The sequence below is a fragment of the Letharia columbiana genome (genome assembly GCF_014066305.1).
Source record: "Letharia columbiana isolate WasteWater2 chromosome Unknown Sc0000028_s0, whole genome shotgun sequence".
Taxonomy (NCBI): domain Eukaryota; kingdom Fungi; phylum Ascomycota; class Lecanoromycetes; order Lecanorales; family Parmeliaceae; genus Letharia; species Letharia columbiana.
Window position 1 is genome coordinate 327,503 of NW_023501070.1, and position 11,949 is coordinate 339,451.

Genomic DNA, 11,949 nt, shown 5'->3' on the forward strand with positions numbered 1-11,949 from the left:
ACTTTAAATGACGAGGATATGCGGTGTGGAATAGTGTAGAGAAGACAATTGCGGCTCGAGCTGTGAGGAAAGTTCGGGATTGTATAGAGCATAGAAAACAATGAAATGTGGCACCGAGGAAAGACCATTGGACTGAAATCATCGTTATCTCACGCTCTTCCCGTGCTTTTGCTCCTCATTGCAGCGGTCAGAACCCTAAAAACTGCTGTTCTGGCCTTGCTTTCTAACAAAACTGGCCGGGTTGCTGGGCTTGGATCCGGTAGCTGTACGGAGTACTTAGAGCAGAAGCATATCAGCGTACGAAGTTGCTTGGGCTACAAGCCCGTATCCCAACAAACACTACCAGCTTGACACCTTTAATCGCGCTTTGAGACTACCGCTTTTGTGGATGCCTGAGGGCTGGTCAGAAATTCTGGTTAGGCCAACCAGCAACGAAATTTACCTCTAACCGCGACTTTTTCGGTTGCCTGACCGGTTGATATGTTTTCCTTTCCTCCTGCTTTGCTTCAGAGTCTAATCGCTTTCTGTCATCTCATCGGTGCTACTACTCAAGTCCTCGTCTTCGTCCTTCCCGCGTTCATTAATATCTTCGTCTTCATCCTCGACGGCCTCTCCCATTTCCTTTCTCCTCGCTACTTCCGCATCCCTCATGCTTCTCAGCCTTCTCCGTTTCTTTCTCGCCGCCTTGATTTCCTCATCCTTCTGTCGCCGCCAATCCTCTTTCTCTTGCTCAAGCACGATTGCTGCTGCGCTACGATAACGCTCCTCAGCGACCTCAAGCCGAGAGGCGAGTGCAGAATTTTGGACACGGAGGTTGGTAAGCTCCGATGAATCAGTAGCAGCGCCGAAAGACTTCTGGGGAGAAGACAATTCAGCGAGAGATTCTTCGAGAAGAGCAGTTGGGAAAGATGAATGATGCAATTCTTGATGAAAAGATGTGGTTTCGGCGGAGAATGGGAGAGGAAGAGTCGATGTGAATTGAGCTATAAAGGTGTACTTGGTGGGTATAATAGCGTCAGAAACGCCGTGATCGCCATTGACAAAACTTTCATATCGCGGCTTGACAACATTATGAAGTTTCACAGCTGGCTTGGCTACGTCGGGAAAGCCAATCGGCTTTAGCATAATTATATTCGTAACGGGGGCAGCGAAGTCAGCCACTCTTTTGTCGTACTTGCCTGCGGCTACGTCCCAATTATGAATCTTGCCGTCTTGATGACCGGAAAGTAGACTTGTGCCATCATAGCTGACCTGAAGGCAGAGAAGTGGGGATGCTGAATGGTGCGGAGCTGACCACCTGCCCGACGGTCGGGGCTGGGTTGGTGTAGACTGCAGAGCAGGGTTATGTAATGGCTGTGTTAGTCCATCCTGACTGTAGAAGTCTATGAGCTGTACACTGCCATCTTCATAACCGGCGTAAACTGCACGATCTGCAGGGTCTAAAGCCAAACAGAGTGGACTTGAGGGAAGCAGGAAGGTATGCAGAGCATCTCCATTTAGATAGTTCCAGACTATGCATGTTTTGTCCTTCGAAGCTGACACGGCAATGTTTTTGTTACCAGAGCTGTGGCCGAATACAATGGCAGTTATTGCAGCGCGGTGGTTCGAAAGTGATCTGAAAGGAGAGAACGGCAGATCATGGCCGTTGTCATTAGCTGATGAGGCTGAGAATGAGAGCAGACCTGGGATAGACCAGACATGTATGTTTGAATCTGTAGAGCCCGACAGAAAGAAATTGGAGGTTGGATCGACCGCAAGGCATGTTGTTGATTGGAGGTGATGTTGTGGTGTAGATACTTGTCTGCCAGTTCCCAGCTACTTTAAGTGATCAGCATTACTAGGAGGAGGATATCATTTCGGTAGGATAGACACACCTCCCATAGTACCACCCTTCCACCCTCAGTACCCAGGATGAGCGTTCCGGCTCCCTCTGATTCTGCGGCAAGAACAACGCTTTGAATCTTCTCTGGAAAGGGTACTACTGCCTCTTGATTATTTCGCTCCCTGCTGTAGACATGAATAACTGCTTTATCTTCTTGTGCGGCAAAGACATGAGATGGGCTGACTGCTAGAGAATTGGTGTTGGTTGAGCTTTTCTTGAAGGTGGACTTCAGAGCTGGTAGAGGCTGGAAATCATAGAGGTGTACGCCAGGAATGACGCTGTTGCTTGGCTTCTCAGGATTAAGCGTCGATGCTATGAAGCTTTCTGTGAGCATTGCAGAAAGAGGGACGAGTGAACGTGATCAGAGGAGGAAATTCGGAGCCCATGAGCCTATCAACTCGAAGTCGAAGCTCAAGGAAGTTTGAATAATTTCCGAGCTAAGGTTCCATGCCCTTATCGATAAGATCACACCCGAAATCCTTGCTCACGGACGACGAGAGGCTCGAGCAACTTTCGCTTCATCGATCACCGATGCTCGCTCCAGCACCTCTTACCGAAGTCGCTAGGGAGGGCCCAAAGCATGAAAAGAATGGCAAGTCGCTTGAACAGACACGAAAAGTTGCTCTCATCGCGACCTTTTTTCCCAAGTCGAGGCTCACTCCCCCAAATCTGAATGTACAGGCTACAGCTAGTAGCGGAGATAGGGACCAATATGAGACCAAAGCTACGAGACCATCTTTGCCCTCCTATGTTGGTACTTTTACATCTCTGCTCGCCCAGCTTGTGCCCCAACTTGACTATAAATCAACCCAGCATCTAACCTCCCATATTACTCAATCCACCTACACAGGACTCTACCAAGACCTACCGGACTTTTCGAATATCCGGCATGATGCTCCAATCCAAGATTTTGAAAGGAGACATGGTCTCGAGATCATCTTTGACGTTCATCCAAATGCTTCTGGGCATCAACAGCGGCCCTTGCTGCTCGCTCTTTTCGACATGGACTCCACCCTCATCAACGAAGAAGTAATCGACGAGCTTGCCCGATCAATTGGCATCAGCGATGCAGTCTCGGCCATCACAGCCCGTGCCATGAACGGGGACATTGACTTCGCAACCTCCCTCTCAGAACGTGTAGCCATGCTAAAGGGTGTGCGTACGAATGTATGGGAGGACCTGAAGAAGACGGTCACGATTGCGACAGGGGCAAGAGAGCTCGTCAGTGGTCTGAAAAAGAAGGGAGTGCTGACCGGTGTTGTGAGCGGAGGTTTCATCCCAATGGCCGAGTGGCTGAAAGGCGAGCTGGGGCTTGATGTCGCCGTTGCGAACCATTTGTTGGAAGAGGGCCCGACAGCGGACTTCCCGTATCCGCATCTTTCAGGTTTGCTGGATTCCAATTATCCAGTCGTTACGCCCGAGCTGAAAAGAGAGACCTTGAGATCTCTTGCAGCTGATCATGCGATCCCGTTGTCTGAAACGCTGGCTGTGGGAGACGGGTCCAACGATCTGCTCATGCTTGGGACCGCGGGCTTAGGCATTGCATGGAATGCGAAAGAGAAGGTGCAGACTCGGGCGCCCATGAGATTGAATGGGAACAGCCTCGCAGATGTGCTGTACTTGATCTTTTGAAGTGGGGAGAGAGTGCTTGCAGCTGGGTCTTGACTCCATCACGTTGAGCAAGTTCTTTTGGAGATGAAAAATTAATCCAATATAGACTATAGAGATGGGATGTATGAGCTTAGTACTTTGACGTTCAGCGATCTCGGCTGGTCTGTCCTGCACTAACGGAGAGGACACCTGTTGCATTTCCTGGCCCTTTAATTCGAAGATGTTTGACCTCACAGAGCGAAGAAGGCAGCTAACAGTGCGAACGAGGTCCAAGTCTTCGCCTCTTACATCCGTGGCTTAAAGTGTTCGAACCCCGCCGATGTCTTTCCGCTCTCTTCTGACCTCGAGCAAGCATCGGTCACAAAGCTAGAGAGCGGACCGAGGATGCAGCGCACAGTCTGCAGGGAAGTTTGGTATGATGACCAGGGCGAGTATGTTACATAGTAGAACGAACGATTGAAACGCCGTTGCTAGCCAACAGAGACTCCCTTTCAGCATCTCCAGGCTCGTGAATACAGCGAATGGACTTCCATAACGCCCAAATAGAAAGGCGTGGAAGTGGGTCCTCGTAAAGGCGAATACTCAGCATGCACAGGGAAAGGAATGTTTCGCGTCATGTACAGCTCACATCACTGAGCACTTGCTCCCTCCACTAGACGTGCCGGCGCCCTTGACTGAGAGCGCGACTCTCGCTGCTTCTGTGAATGCTTCGTTCACGCCCCGGTTTCGTTTTGCTGAGCACTCTGCGCCAGCAATAGGTGTTAGCTCGTTCCCTCCCATTGCGAAGCAGACACTACGGGAACGTGACGTACCCAGATATCGCAGCGCCTGGATCCTCTTTGCAACTTCTAACCCCTGCTTGTAGTCAATCATGACCTTCTCCCCTCCTGACCTCGCTCCCGTTTCCTCCTCCTCATCGCCGCCCCTCTCCCTCAAATCGCACTTTAGCGCCACAAGCACGAGCTTCACACCCTGGCAGTTCTCCGCAATCTCGCCCACCCATTTCGATTCGACGTTCTCGAGCGAATCTTTGGAATCGACGCTGAAGCAGAGCATGATAGTGTGGGTGTCGTCATAAGAAAGGGAGCGCAGGCGGTCGAATTCTTCTTGGCCCGCGGTATCCCAGAGGGAGAGCTCGATGTGGACATTATCGACGAAGATGTCGTGGACGTAGTTTTCGAAGACGGTGGGCTCGTATACTGTAGGAAAGTACCTGCGATGGCGCAAGGCGCATCAGATAAGCTCCGCTGGGTCCTAGAAGGTAAGACGTACCCTCTGGTAAATACGTTGAGCAGTGAAGTCTTGCCGCAAGCACCGTCACCTCTATTTTAATTGTCTGTAAGTCAACTGGCAGTAATGGAAGGTGGTAAGACCGTACAATAGGACAAGCTTGCGATGAACCGTCTTGCCTCCTCCGCAGAGAGGCATGGCGGGTGAAGGATTGCGGGACGGCACTCAGGTAGCTAGGATCTTGCTTTGCAATCTTGAATGGGTCGCGGACATTCACTTATGTAGGGGATGTGATACCAAAGCTATGTAACAAAAGAATGTGATGCGGACGCTGGTTAAAGTAGGCTCTTGAACACAGTTCTGAGTGACGAATTGACATTTGCGATCCCTCACCAGCCTAGCGTGAAATCTTGGACCCGGGTTCTTTTAAGGTTTGGATCTGGGTCCCGAGGTCCAAACAATTGATTCCCGTCTTCTACTGGGAACATTTACACAAATGCTTGAGGATATCTATTGATGCGCCGCTTTTAGTACGTTCACCTTATGATTCAGCCTAGCTCGGCTTCTACAGCACAACAGTAGGAAATCAAAGTAATGCCGGTGTATACAGCCTGTGTATATTTGTGTATATGGCTATTTCTATCGCTCGATTAAGGTCTCCTTGATGCTCAGACACTGTGAGGATGTCCATCGCCGGAAAGGTGAGACCTGGTCCACATGAGATGAGTACGAGGTCAATCAATAGCTTGCGAGCTCCAGCTATCTACTCCGATCTGAGCCTCTTCAAGCTAATAGCACTCATGAATGGACCATGATGGGAATTTGCTGAAAGGCTTCTCGCTTGTCAAATTCACAAGCATAATTAAGCCATGCATTCAATCCGGCTATGGGTAGTGGACTTCTCCCGGCCTTATGCTCTTTTCAGTAACATTCTCTACCCTGCCGTCAACGCCCGACAAACGTGATGCCACTTGATTCGCGAGGCCGTCAGCCACTTGCCGCATCACTCTAGGATTGTCGTAGAACTGGAGGACGGGCCGACATTTTCCAGGCACCCTGGTGGGACCAAGTGCTTTCGCATTTGGTCCCTTGTCCGGCTCTATGTTCTGATATTCCTTCTCAATTGACGTGGCCTTTTTCTCTGGTAGTCCGCAAGCCACAATCCTATCAAACCACCAGAGCTTTACAGTGACGTTCAACCCGACCCCATGACTTGCAATGTGCCGTCTCAGATGTACTCCTACACTGGCGAGCTTGCGTTCATTCGAGCTAGGTCCAATCCATACCCCTGGGTTTTCGGTCGTACGGGCCTCAAGCCAATACCCTTCGCACGTACCTATTACTGAGTCTTCGAGGAGCCGAACATGAGTTCTGGCGTTTAGATTATGCTCTCGAAGCGAGAGAATGAGGTAAGCCGTCACTTGTCCTGGGCCATGGAAGGTAGTTTGCCCGCCACGGAGTGCTTCATGGAATTCAGCTTTCCTGTGAGCCCTGAGGTGGGCTTTTTGCTCGTGTGAAAGCGCACCAACTTCTCGCCGGCCGCAGGTGTATGTTGGAGGGGTCTGGAAGGTAAGGAGGACGGGACCGGGAGCTGGAGCCGTTGATTGAGAGGCTTTGTGATCTAAATGAAGGCGAACGAGGTGCTCTTGTATAGCTGATGCCCGTAGGTAAGGTGTCAGACCAGGTAAGTGAACGTGCCGTAGCCTCATCAAGCCAAGGATGCTGCGGGCGTGATGTGGAGCTTGCGCCTTGCAGGCTTGCAGCAGAATAAAGTAAAGGAGCGGACGGCCGGCCGGCCGGGTAGAAAGGCGCCAAGCGCTCCCGAAGAAGCACTGGGTTCTATCGGATCTTGCTCCGCAATGTCTTGTGGTGCTTTTACAATCATAGAACGCTATCATGGCACCAAAACTAGCTACCAAACCTAGGGACAAAGATAAAAGCAATGCCCAAAAAATGCCTCGTTTACCGAAGAGTAGGTCGACCTATGTTGTGGACTGGAATCCTAGACTCAGAGACATCTAGATGCGCGAATCGAAAAGCGGCCTATTCTCCGTCCACCGATACCTTCTCCCTATACCGGTGCTGACCAAAAGAAGGTCATCTACGTCTCAACCAAAATGCCGTTCATATCAGCCGTCAAACGGGTTCGCAAGCTGCTTGGTGAGATTGACAAACGATCTATGGGCAAGGTAGACCTAGTGGAAGGCAAAGGCAGTGACAAACAAAAGCTCAGAAAGCTTGGTGAAAGAACCAATGCTTCAACAGGCAAAGAACCAGAGGAAGTAGTCTTGAAGGCTACGAATAGGGCCATTCAGAATGTGCTAGGCTTAGCGTTATTCTTCCAGGGCCAAGATGATTGCAGAGTGCGGTTGAGGACTGGCACGGTTGGTGTTGTCGATGATATAGTGGAGTCAGCGATTCCCAAAGGGGCTGAGACTGTGGAAGTAGAAGAGGAGGAGGAAGAGTTACCAGAGTCACGGGTGAGGAAAGCTAGCTTCGTTGAAGTTGCCATAACTCTCATGTGATCGCGAACGGTTCTCCTTGTGTTTCAGACGCCAAAACCTCGGCGTCATCGTGCATCTATCCTACTTCCGAAGAGGATTATGCTCGAACATGAAAAGATAGATCCAGCGATGAACTAGAATCATGACAAAAGCGATCAACAGATCAGTGGCTTGAAATCCGAAGGCGGGACCGAATGCTGGCCATCTTGGACATACTTAAGGATGGAATAAGGGCGTTCAGAATAGCCAGGAGCTGCATGGTGAAATCTGCTACAAGTTCAGCATTTCTGCGTTCTGCGGTAGATGTTTGGTGCAGATTGTAGCCTACCATTTGCACAACAGCGGTTGATCTAGGTATTAGCAAGAGTAACTCAAGGTATGGAGGTCGCTCAAGAGGGAGGAGGAGCAATTTCTAGCATAAGAAACACCTGTTGTAATGTCGCTATAGTCGACCAGGCTGCTTGTCTACGCAAACAATGCGAATTTCAATCAGACTCCCGTTGCAAATATCATAAACATAACGCCATTCTTCCAACGCCTGAAACAGCCGAATTGTTAGGCATTTCCAACATTTCAACCACAGCTCTTGCACTCTGGGCCCCGTATATCGTCCACGGTTCCCACTTTCCTGCCTCCCCCACCCCCACTACCACCATTTCCACCTCCGCCTCCCCCACCTCCACTACCGCCGGATCTTGGTCCAGCTCTCACGCCGGCAGCTGACCGGTTTCTGTTTGTAATATTGAAGGGCGATTGCTCGGCAGCGGCATAGGCATCAAGCTTTGCTATCCATCAGACTTATAAACTCCAATATACACATGGATATATCAACGCACAGAGAATAAGGTAGTCACGTAAAGACCTAAGAAGGCGTAGGAATCATCAACAAAGTTGCGAATACGGGCGGACAAGGGGGGGCTGTTATTGCTTAGCGAGTACTCCTGGTTATGAGTCTGGGTGAGCTTACCTTTGCAGCACTTGGCCATTAGAGAGGTAAGGTCGCGCTGGCGTAGACATTTTGATTGGACGTGTACAATCAAGTGATGTCTGGTTTGAAGTCAACAATGTGCCACGCTAGCTGAGTGGCTAAGCTGAACCTGGCGCAGGGTAGCACTGGTGAAATATTTCGAGCAATTCAAGGCTTGAAAATAGGAATACCTATTTACCAACATACGCTTGGATCATACCCTCATTTCCCATGGAATCCAAGGTGCAGGTCCTTTCCATGCAATTACCTCCGAGCCCAGCTAATGATTTGGTAGAAGCGCAAGCGTGGTTCCGACCAGCCCACAGAGAATGAAGTGGATACCTCGAAGCCCACCGCTGTCTTCGAAGCCAAGGAAGGGCGAAAGTACACACTGAGCATTGCGCTGCCTGGGAGCATCATTGCAAAGTCATTGAGTCTCCTTCAACCCACCCTGCGCAGCCACTCATGAGTTCATTACAGTGCACAAACGCCCGAACTCCAAACGCTCTTAGCAGGTCAAATTGCCCGTGCCCTTGCCGTCTTCTGCGTCGATGAAGTAGTGGTGTTTGACGATGGTCAACTAACGCAGGATGCTGAGACTCATACTACATTCTCAAGTACTCAAAAAAATGGAAAAGAGCACAACTCGTATAGCGGCTACACAGATCCAAACTTCTTCTTGGCGCACATTTTGTCATATCTTGAGACACCTCCATATCTACGAAAAGACCTGTTTCCTCTTCATCCAGACTTCCGACTGGCGGGATCCCTGCCAAGTCTAGACATGCCCCATCACGTCCGCATGCACGATTGGTGCCAATACCGTGAAGGCGTTACCAAACGGGAAATACCCAATAGGCAAGAAAGGAAAATATGGAGGACACCGCCTGGTCATACCTACATCGAGACTGGCCTTCGTACGCGAGTCTTTATCTCAGCTGTCATAGCACCAGAAACGCGCGTGACTGTCAAATTCAAAGATGAAGAGAAGCCCGAAGAAATCCCAGGTAATGAGTTACTGGCCGAAGCTGTCGCTCCTTCTGCTCCGCGAGAAGAGGCTGGCTATTACTGGGGCTACAGTGTTCGCTCAGCGTCCTGTATATCTGCTGTTCTCACCGAGTGCCCATTCGATGGCGGCTACGATCTAACGATTGGGACGTCAGAGCGTGGCGTCCCTGTTTCTAGTCTTGATAGTACAAAAACGTCAAAGAGCCATCCCATTCCAGAGTTTGCGCACATGTTGATTGTTTTCGGAGGCGTTGGTGGATTGGAAGTTGCAGTAAAGGCAGACAAGGAGTTGGAGAATTTGGGAGTGAAAAGTCCCGAAGCATTATTTGATCACTGGGTGAATCTGTGTCCAGGACAAGGTAGCAGGACGATTCGAACGGAAGAGGCAGTTTGGTTGGGGTTGATGGGGTTGAGAGGTGTTGTGTCGAGGAAGGGAAAGAGATGAACTCTGCGCAGCGTGGATCTGCATACTCGCTGCACAACGTCACTGTATATAAGAGATGTGAGTCTATACCATCAAACAAGATGACCAAGCCCATTCGCACACAAACAACCACGGAACTTTGAACAGGTTCTTTTCCAACACCACAGGGATATGATCCAATCACTATTCCATAGAAAGCCCAAGAGCGAGTGCTCAGAATACTAACTATGATATCGTAGATTACGAGTCATACATATCCAGAACCACAGTGGGATACCTACCCAACTCTTACCAGCGAAAAATTGCCCCTGAGCCTCTTCCATCTCGAGGAGCACATTCGCGAGAGACGCAGATTGAAAGCAACATTGCCTTTGACCGAGACCCTTTCGTCTTACCGGCGTACATCTCTCTGGGCTGTCTCTCCAGTCCTAGCTTGCACGTTCCAATGCAGCCTGATGACCCATCATTTCATGGCTACGATGCACATCCACACGATTGACAGCAGAAGTCGCATTTCCGGAGGGTTCCAATTCAAAGCAACAATGGGTATACGAATCTCATCCCGCTCGGCAGACGTAGGAATCCGCATGGCTTCGTAGTCATTCTTCTCGGTCATTGAGCAGCAACACTCATCCTCAGCTGCCTTTCCCGCTGCTGAGCCTGCAAAACCAATCTCTCAACCGCATACCCCAACCTCTCCTTCTTCCCCCTCAACTGTTTCAATCTCAACGCCTCTCTACTCCCGTCCCCGTTGATACCCACACTGCTTCTCTCTCCCGCACCACTCCCCCTCGCGCCTCCCATAGATGCGCGTCCTTCGCCTATTCGACCCTCCAGTAATTCGCAGCGTGCTATTAGAGCTTGTTCGCGGCGGGCAAGCTTATCCAGATGGGATTCGACTCTGGAAAGAAGCGAGGCGACTTCGGGGGTTAGGGAGGCGAGGAGGGAGGATTGGGCGGATTGGAGGGTGGGTTCGGGGAGGAGTTCGAAGTGCTGGGTGATGTTAGCACAGTGAGCCGTGCCATCTAGGAAGACCACCGTGAAGATCGATGCGAATCAAGAGGTAACAATTGAACAGACAGAAAGGTGCGAACATACGCGCGTTGTCTGCAGCACCTTCGCTAGGCGTGGGAAGTCATTGACCCCGGAGTCGAGGATTGATATGCTGGAGGATAGAAGGGCATTTGTCGAGCGCAGGGACGAGACGCAAGATGCCAGCGGATTTGCCATCTTGTAGAGACCTTCTGGCAGCGCTCGAGCGCCGCTGGGTGCCTTGTTTACTTGGAGTGAACAGCAGCGGAGGTTGGCGCGGAACAAGAGCGCACCGCGCTCAAAGCGGCGTTGGATCTTTGTGAGCTCAAACCTCGACTTCACATCTCGACTCTACCACCACAACGTCCACCATCGATCGAACTCCCACCTCCGTTACCACAAAGACCCCGCAAAGATGTCGCTGCTAGGCAAGAAATTCAACGGCCTCTTTGGTACGAAACCCCCCCATCCGCCCTCCGGAAGCAAAAGTACTCCGTCATTCTTCTCGAGAGCTGACCCACGTCTGCAGCGCGACCAATGGCACCTTTCTTCATCGCCGGTACGTCGCCGACCTAACCTCCACCCGGGATCCAACGGTCCATGCTGCCATTCCTCCGGCACGAGCCGGTTGTCGCTGCCACACCCCCCCCCCCAATCCTCACAGTCTTCCACTCCGAGTCCAAGGAGAAGAAGGCTGATTGATTGCCGCACGCAGGGCTGATTATGATGTATGGGATCAACTCGGCGGCAAACGCTCTTGCTCAGTGTACGTCCGCAGCGACCTCCAAGCGTTCGCTACAGAGGGCGGCGAGACTGACAAGCACTCTTCGCGCACAGCCGAGCAATTCAAGAACGATCCGCGAAACCCGAACTCGAAGACGCAGAAGCCGGCGGACAAGCGCTGAGGGGATGAGTGTTGGTGGTGTCAGGAGAGGATGTTGTGAAGGAGGGGCGATAGGCGAGACGCGGTATGCTTAGAGGGTGGGCGACAGAAATGTAAAACCAGTTGAACGGATCAAACTTGCTTTACGGTTCTGCAAAGGATGAGTCCCATTGAATTGCAGGCATCAAACCTGTAGCAATTCCTGCAAACGCGACGCTCCCCTTTAATCTGACGGTCCTATAGCATATTACCAGTACCTGCGAGATGAGCCAAGGCTCATTGACCGACGCATATCTACATTTTTTAAAGGTCTAGTCGATTATCCTAATGCAACAGAATCTCGTCAAATGTCGTTGTATTGTTACTAGCATAATACAATATAATGCCTGATGTCTAACCACCTTTCCC

At 50.8% G+C, this 11,949-nt stretch overlaps 9 protein-coding genes across 9 annotated transcripts; 4 read left to right on the plus strand and 5 right to left on the minus strand.

Annotated features, from left to right (window-relative positions):
• Window positions 1–513: 513 nt before the first annotated feature.
• On the minus strand, window positions 514–2,216 carry HO173_008197 (uncharacterized protein; the record flags this gene model as incomplete). The annotated part of the gene is made up of 2 exons (XM_037310097.1): window positions 514–1,815; window positions 1,875–2,216. 2 exons carry the CDS (start codon window positions 2,214–2,216, stop codon window positions 514–516), a joined length of 1,644 nt encoding a protein of 547 aa, XP_037163057.1.
• Window positions 2,217–2,413: 197 nt separating this feature from the next.
• Window positions 2,414–3,514, plus strand: HO173_008198 (uncharacterized protein; the record flags this gene model as incomplete). The annotated part of the gene is made up of 1 exon (XM_037310098.1): window positions 2,414–3,514. One exon carries the CDS (start codon window positions 2,414–2,416, stop codon window positions 3,512–3,514), a length of 1,101 nt encoding a protein of 366 aa, XP_037163058.1.
• A 603-nt stretch (window positions 3,515–4,117) lies between these two features.
• HO173_008199 (uncharacterized protein) lies at window positions 4,118–4,921 on the minus strand (the record flags this gene model as incomplete). Its single annotated transcript, XM_037310099.1, has 4 exons — window positions 4,118–4,236; window positions 4,306–4,706; window positions 4,766–4,816; window positions 4,872–4,921. The coding sequence occupies 4 exons, from the start codon at window positions 4,919–4,921 to the stop codon at window positions 4,118–4,120; spliced, it is 621 nt and encodes a 206-aa protein (XP_037163059.1).
• A 686-nt stretch (window positions 4,922–5,607) lies between these two features.
• On the minus strand, window positions 5,608–6,432 carry HO173_008200 (uncharacterized protein; the record flags this gene model as incomplete). Its single annotated transcript, XM_037310100.1, has 1 exon — window positions 5,608–6,432. One exon carries the CDS (start codon window positions 6,430–6,432, stop codon window positions 5,608–5,610), a length of 825 nt encoding a protein of 274 aa, XP_037163060.1.
• A 187-nt stretch (window positions 6,433–6,619) lies between these two features.
• Window positions 6,620–7,248, plus strand: HO173_008201 (uncharacterized protein; the record flags this gene model as incomplete). The annotated part of the gene is made up of 2 exons (XM_037310101.1): window positions 6,620–6,695; window positions 6,746–7,248. 2 exons carry the CDS (start codon window positions 6,620–6,622, stop codon window positions 7,246–7,248), a joined length of 579 nt encoding a protein of 192 aa, XP_037163061.1.
• A 552-nt stretch (window positions 7,249–7,800) lies between these two features.
• On the minus strand, window positions 7,801–8,244 carry HO173_008202 (uncharacterized protein; the record flags this gene model as incomplete). Its single annotated transcript, XM_037310102.1, has 3 exons — window positions 7,801–8,007; window positions 8,064–8,145; window positions 8,195–8,244. 3 exons carry the CDS (start codon window positions 8,242–8,244, stop codon window positions 7,801–7,803), a joined length of 339 nt encoding a protein of 112 aa, XP_037163062.1.
• Window positions 8,245–8,425: 181 nt separating this feature from the next.
• HO173_008203 (uncharacterized protein) lies at window positions 8,426–10,225 on the plus strand (the record flags this gene model as incomplete). Its single annotated transcript, XM_037310103.1, has 4 exons — window positions 8,426–8,437; window positions 8,490–8,620; window positions 8,675–9,539; window positions 9,866–10,225. 4 exons carry the CDS (start codon window positions 8,426–8,428, stop codon window positions 10,223–10,225), a joined length of 1,368 nt encoding a protein of 455 aa, XP_037163063.1.
• Window positions 10,226–10,238: 13 nt separating this feature from the next.
• On the minus strand, window positions 10,239–10,856 carry HO173_008204 (uncharacterized protein; the record flags this gene model as incomplete). Its single annotated transcript, XM_037310104.1, has 2 exons — window positions 10,239–10,619; window positions 10,725–10,856. 2 exons carry the CDS (start codon window positions 10,854–10,856, stop codon window positions 10,239–10,241), a joined length of 513 nt encoding a protein of 170 aa, XP_037163064.1.
• Window positions 10,857–11,073: 217 nt separating this feature from the next.
• On the plus strand, window positions 11,074–11,563 carry HO173_008205 (uncharacterized protein; the record flags this gene model as incomplete). The annotated part of the gene is made up of 4 exons (XM_037310105.1): window positions 11,074–11,110; window positions 11,188–11,217; window positions 11,374–11,424; window positions 11,496–11,563. 4 exons carry the CDS (start codon window positions 11,074–11,076, stop codon window positions 11,561–11,563), a joined length of 186 nt encoding a protein of 61 aa, XP_037163065.1.
• Window positions 11,564–11,949: the final 386 nt, after the last annotated feature.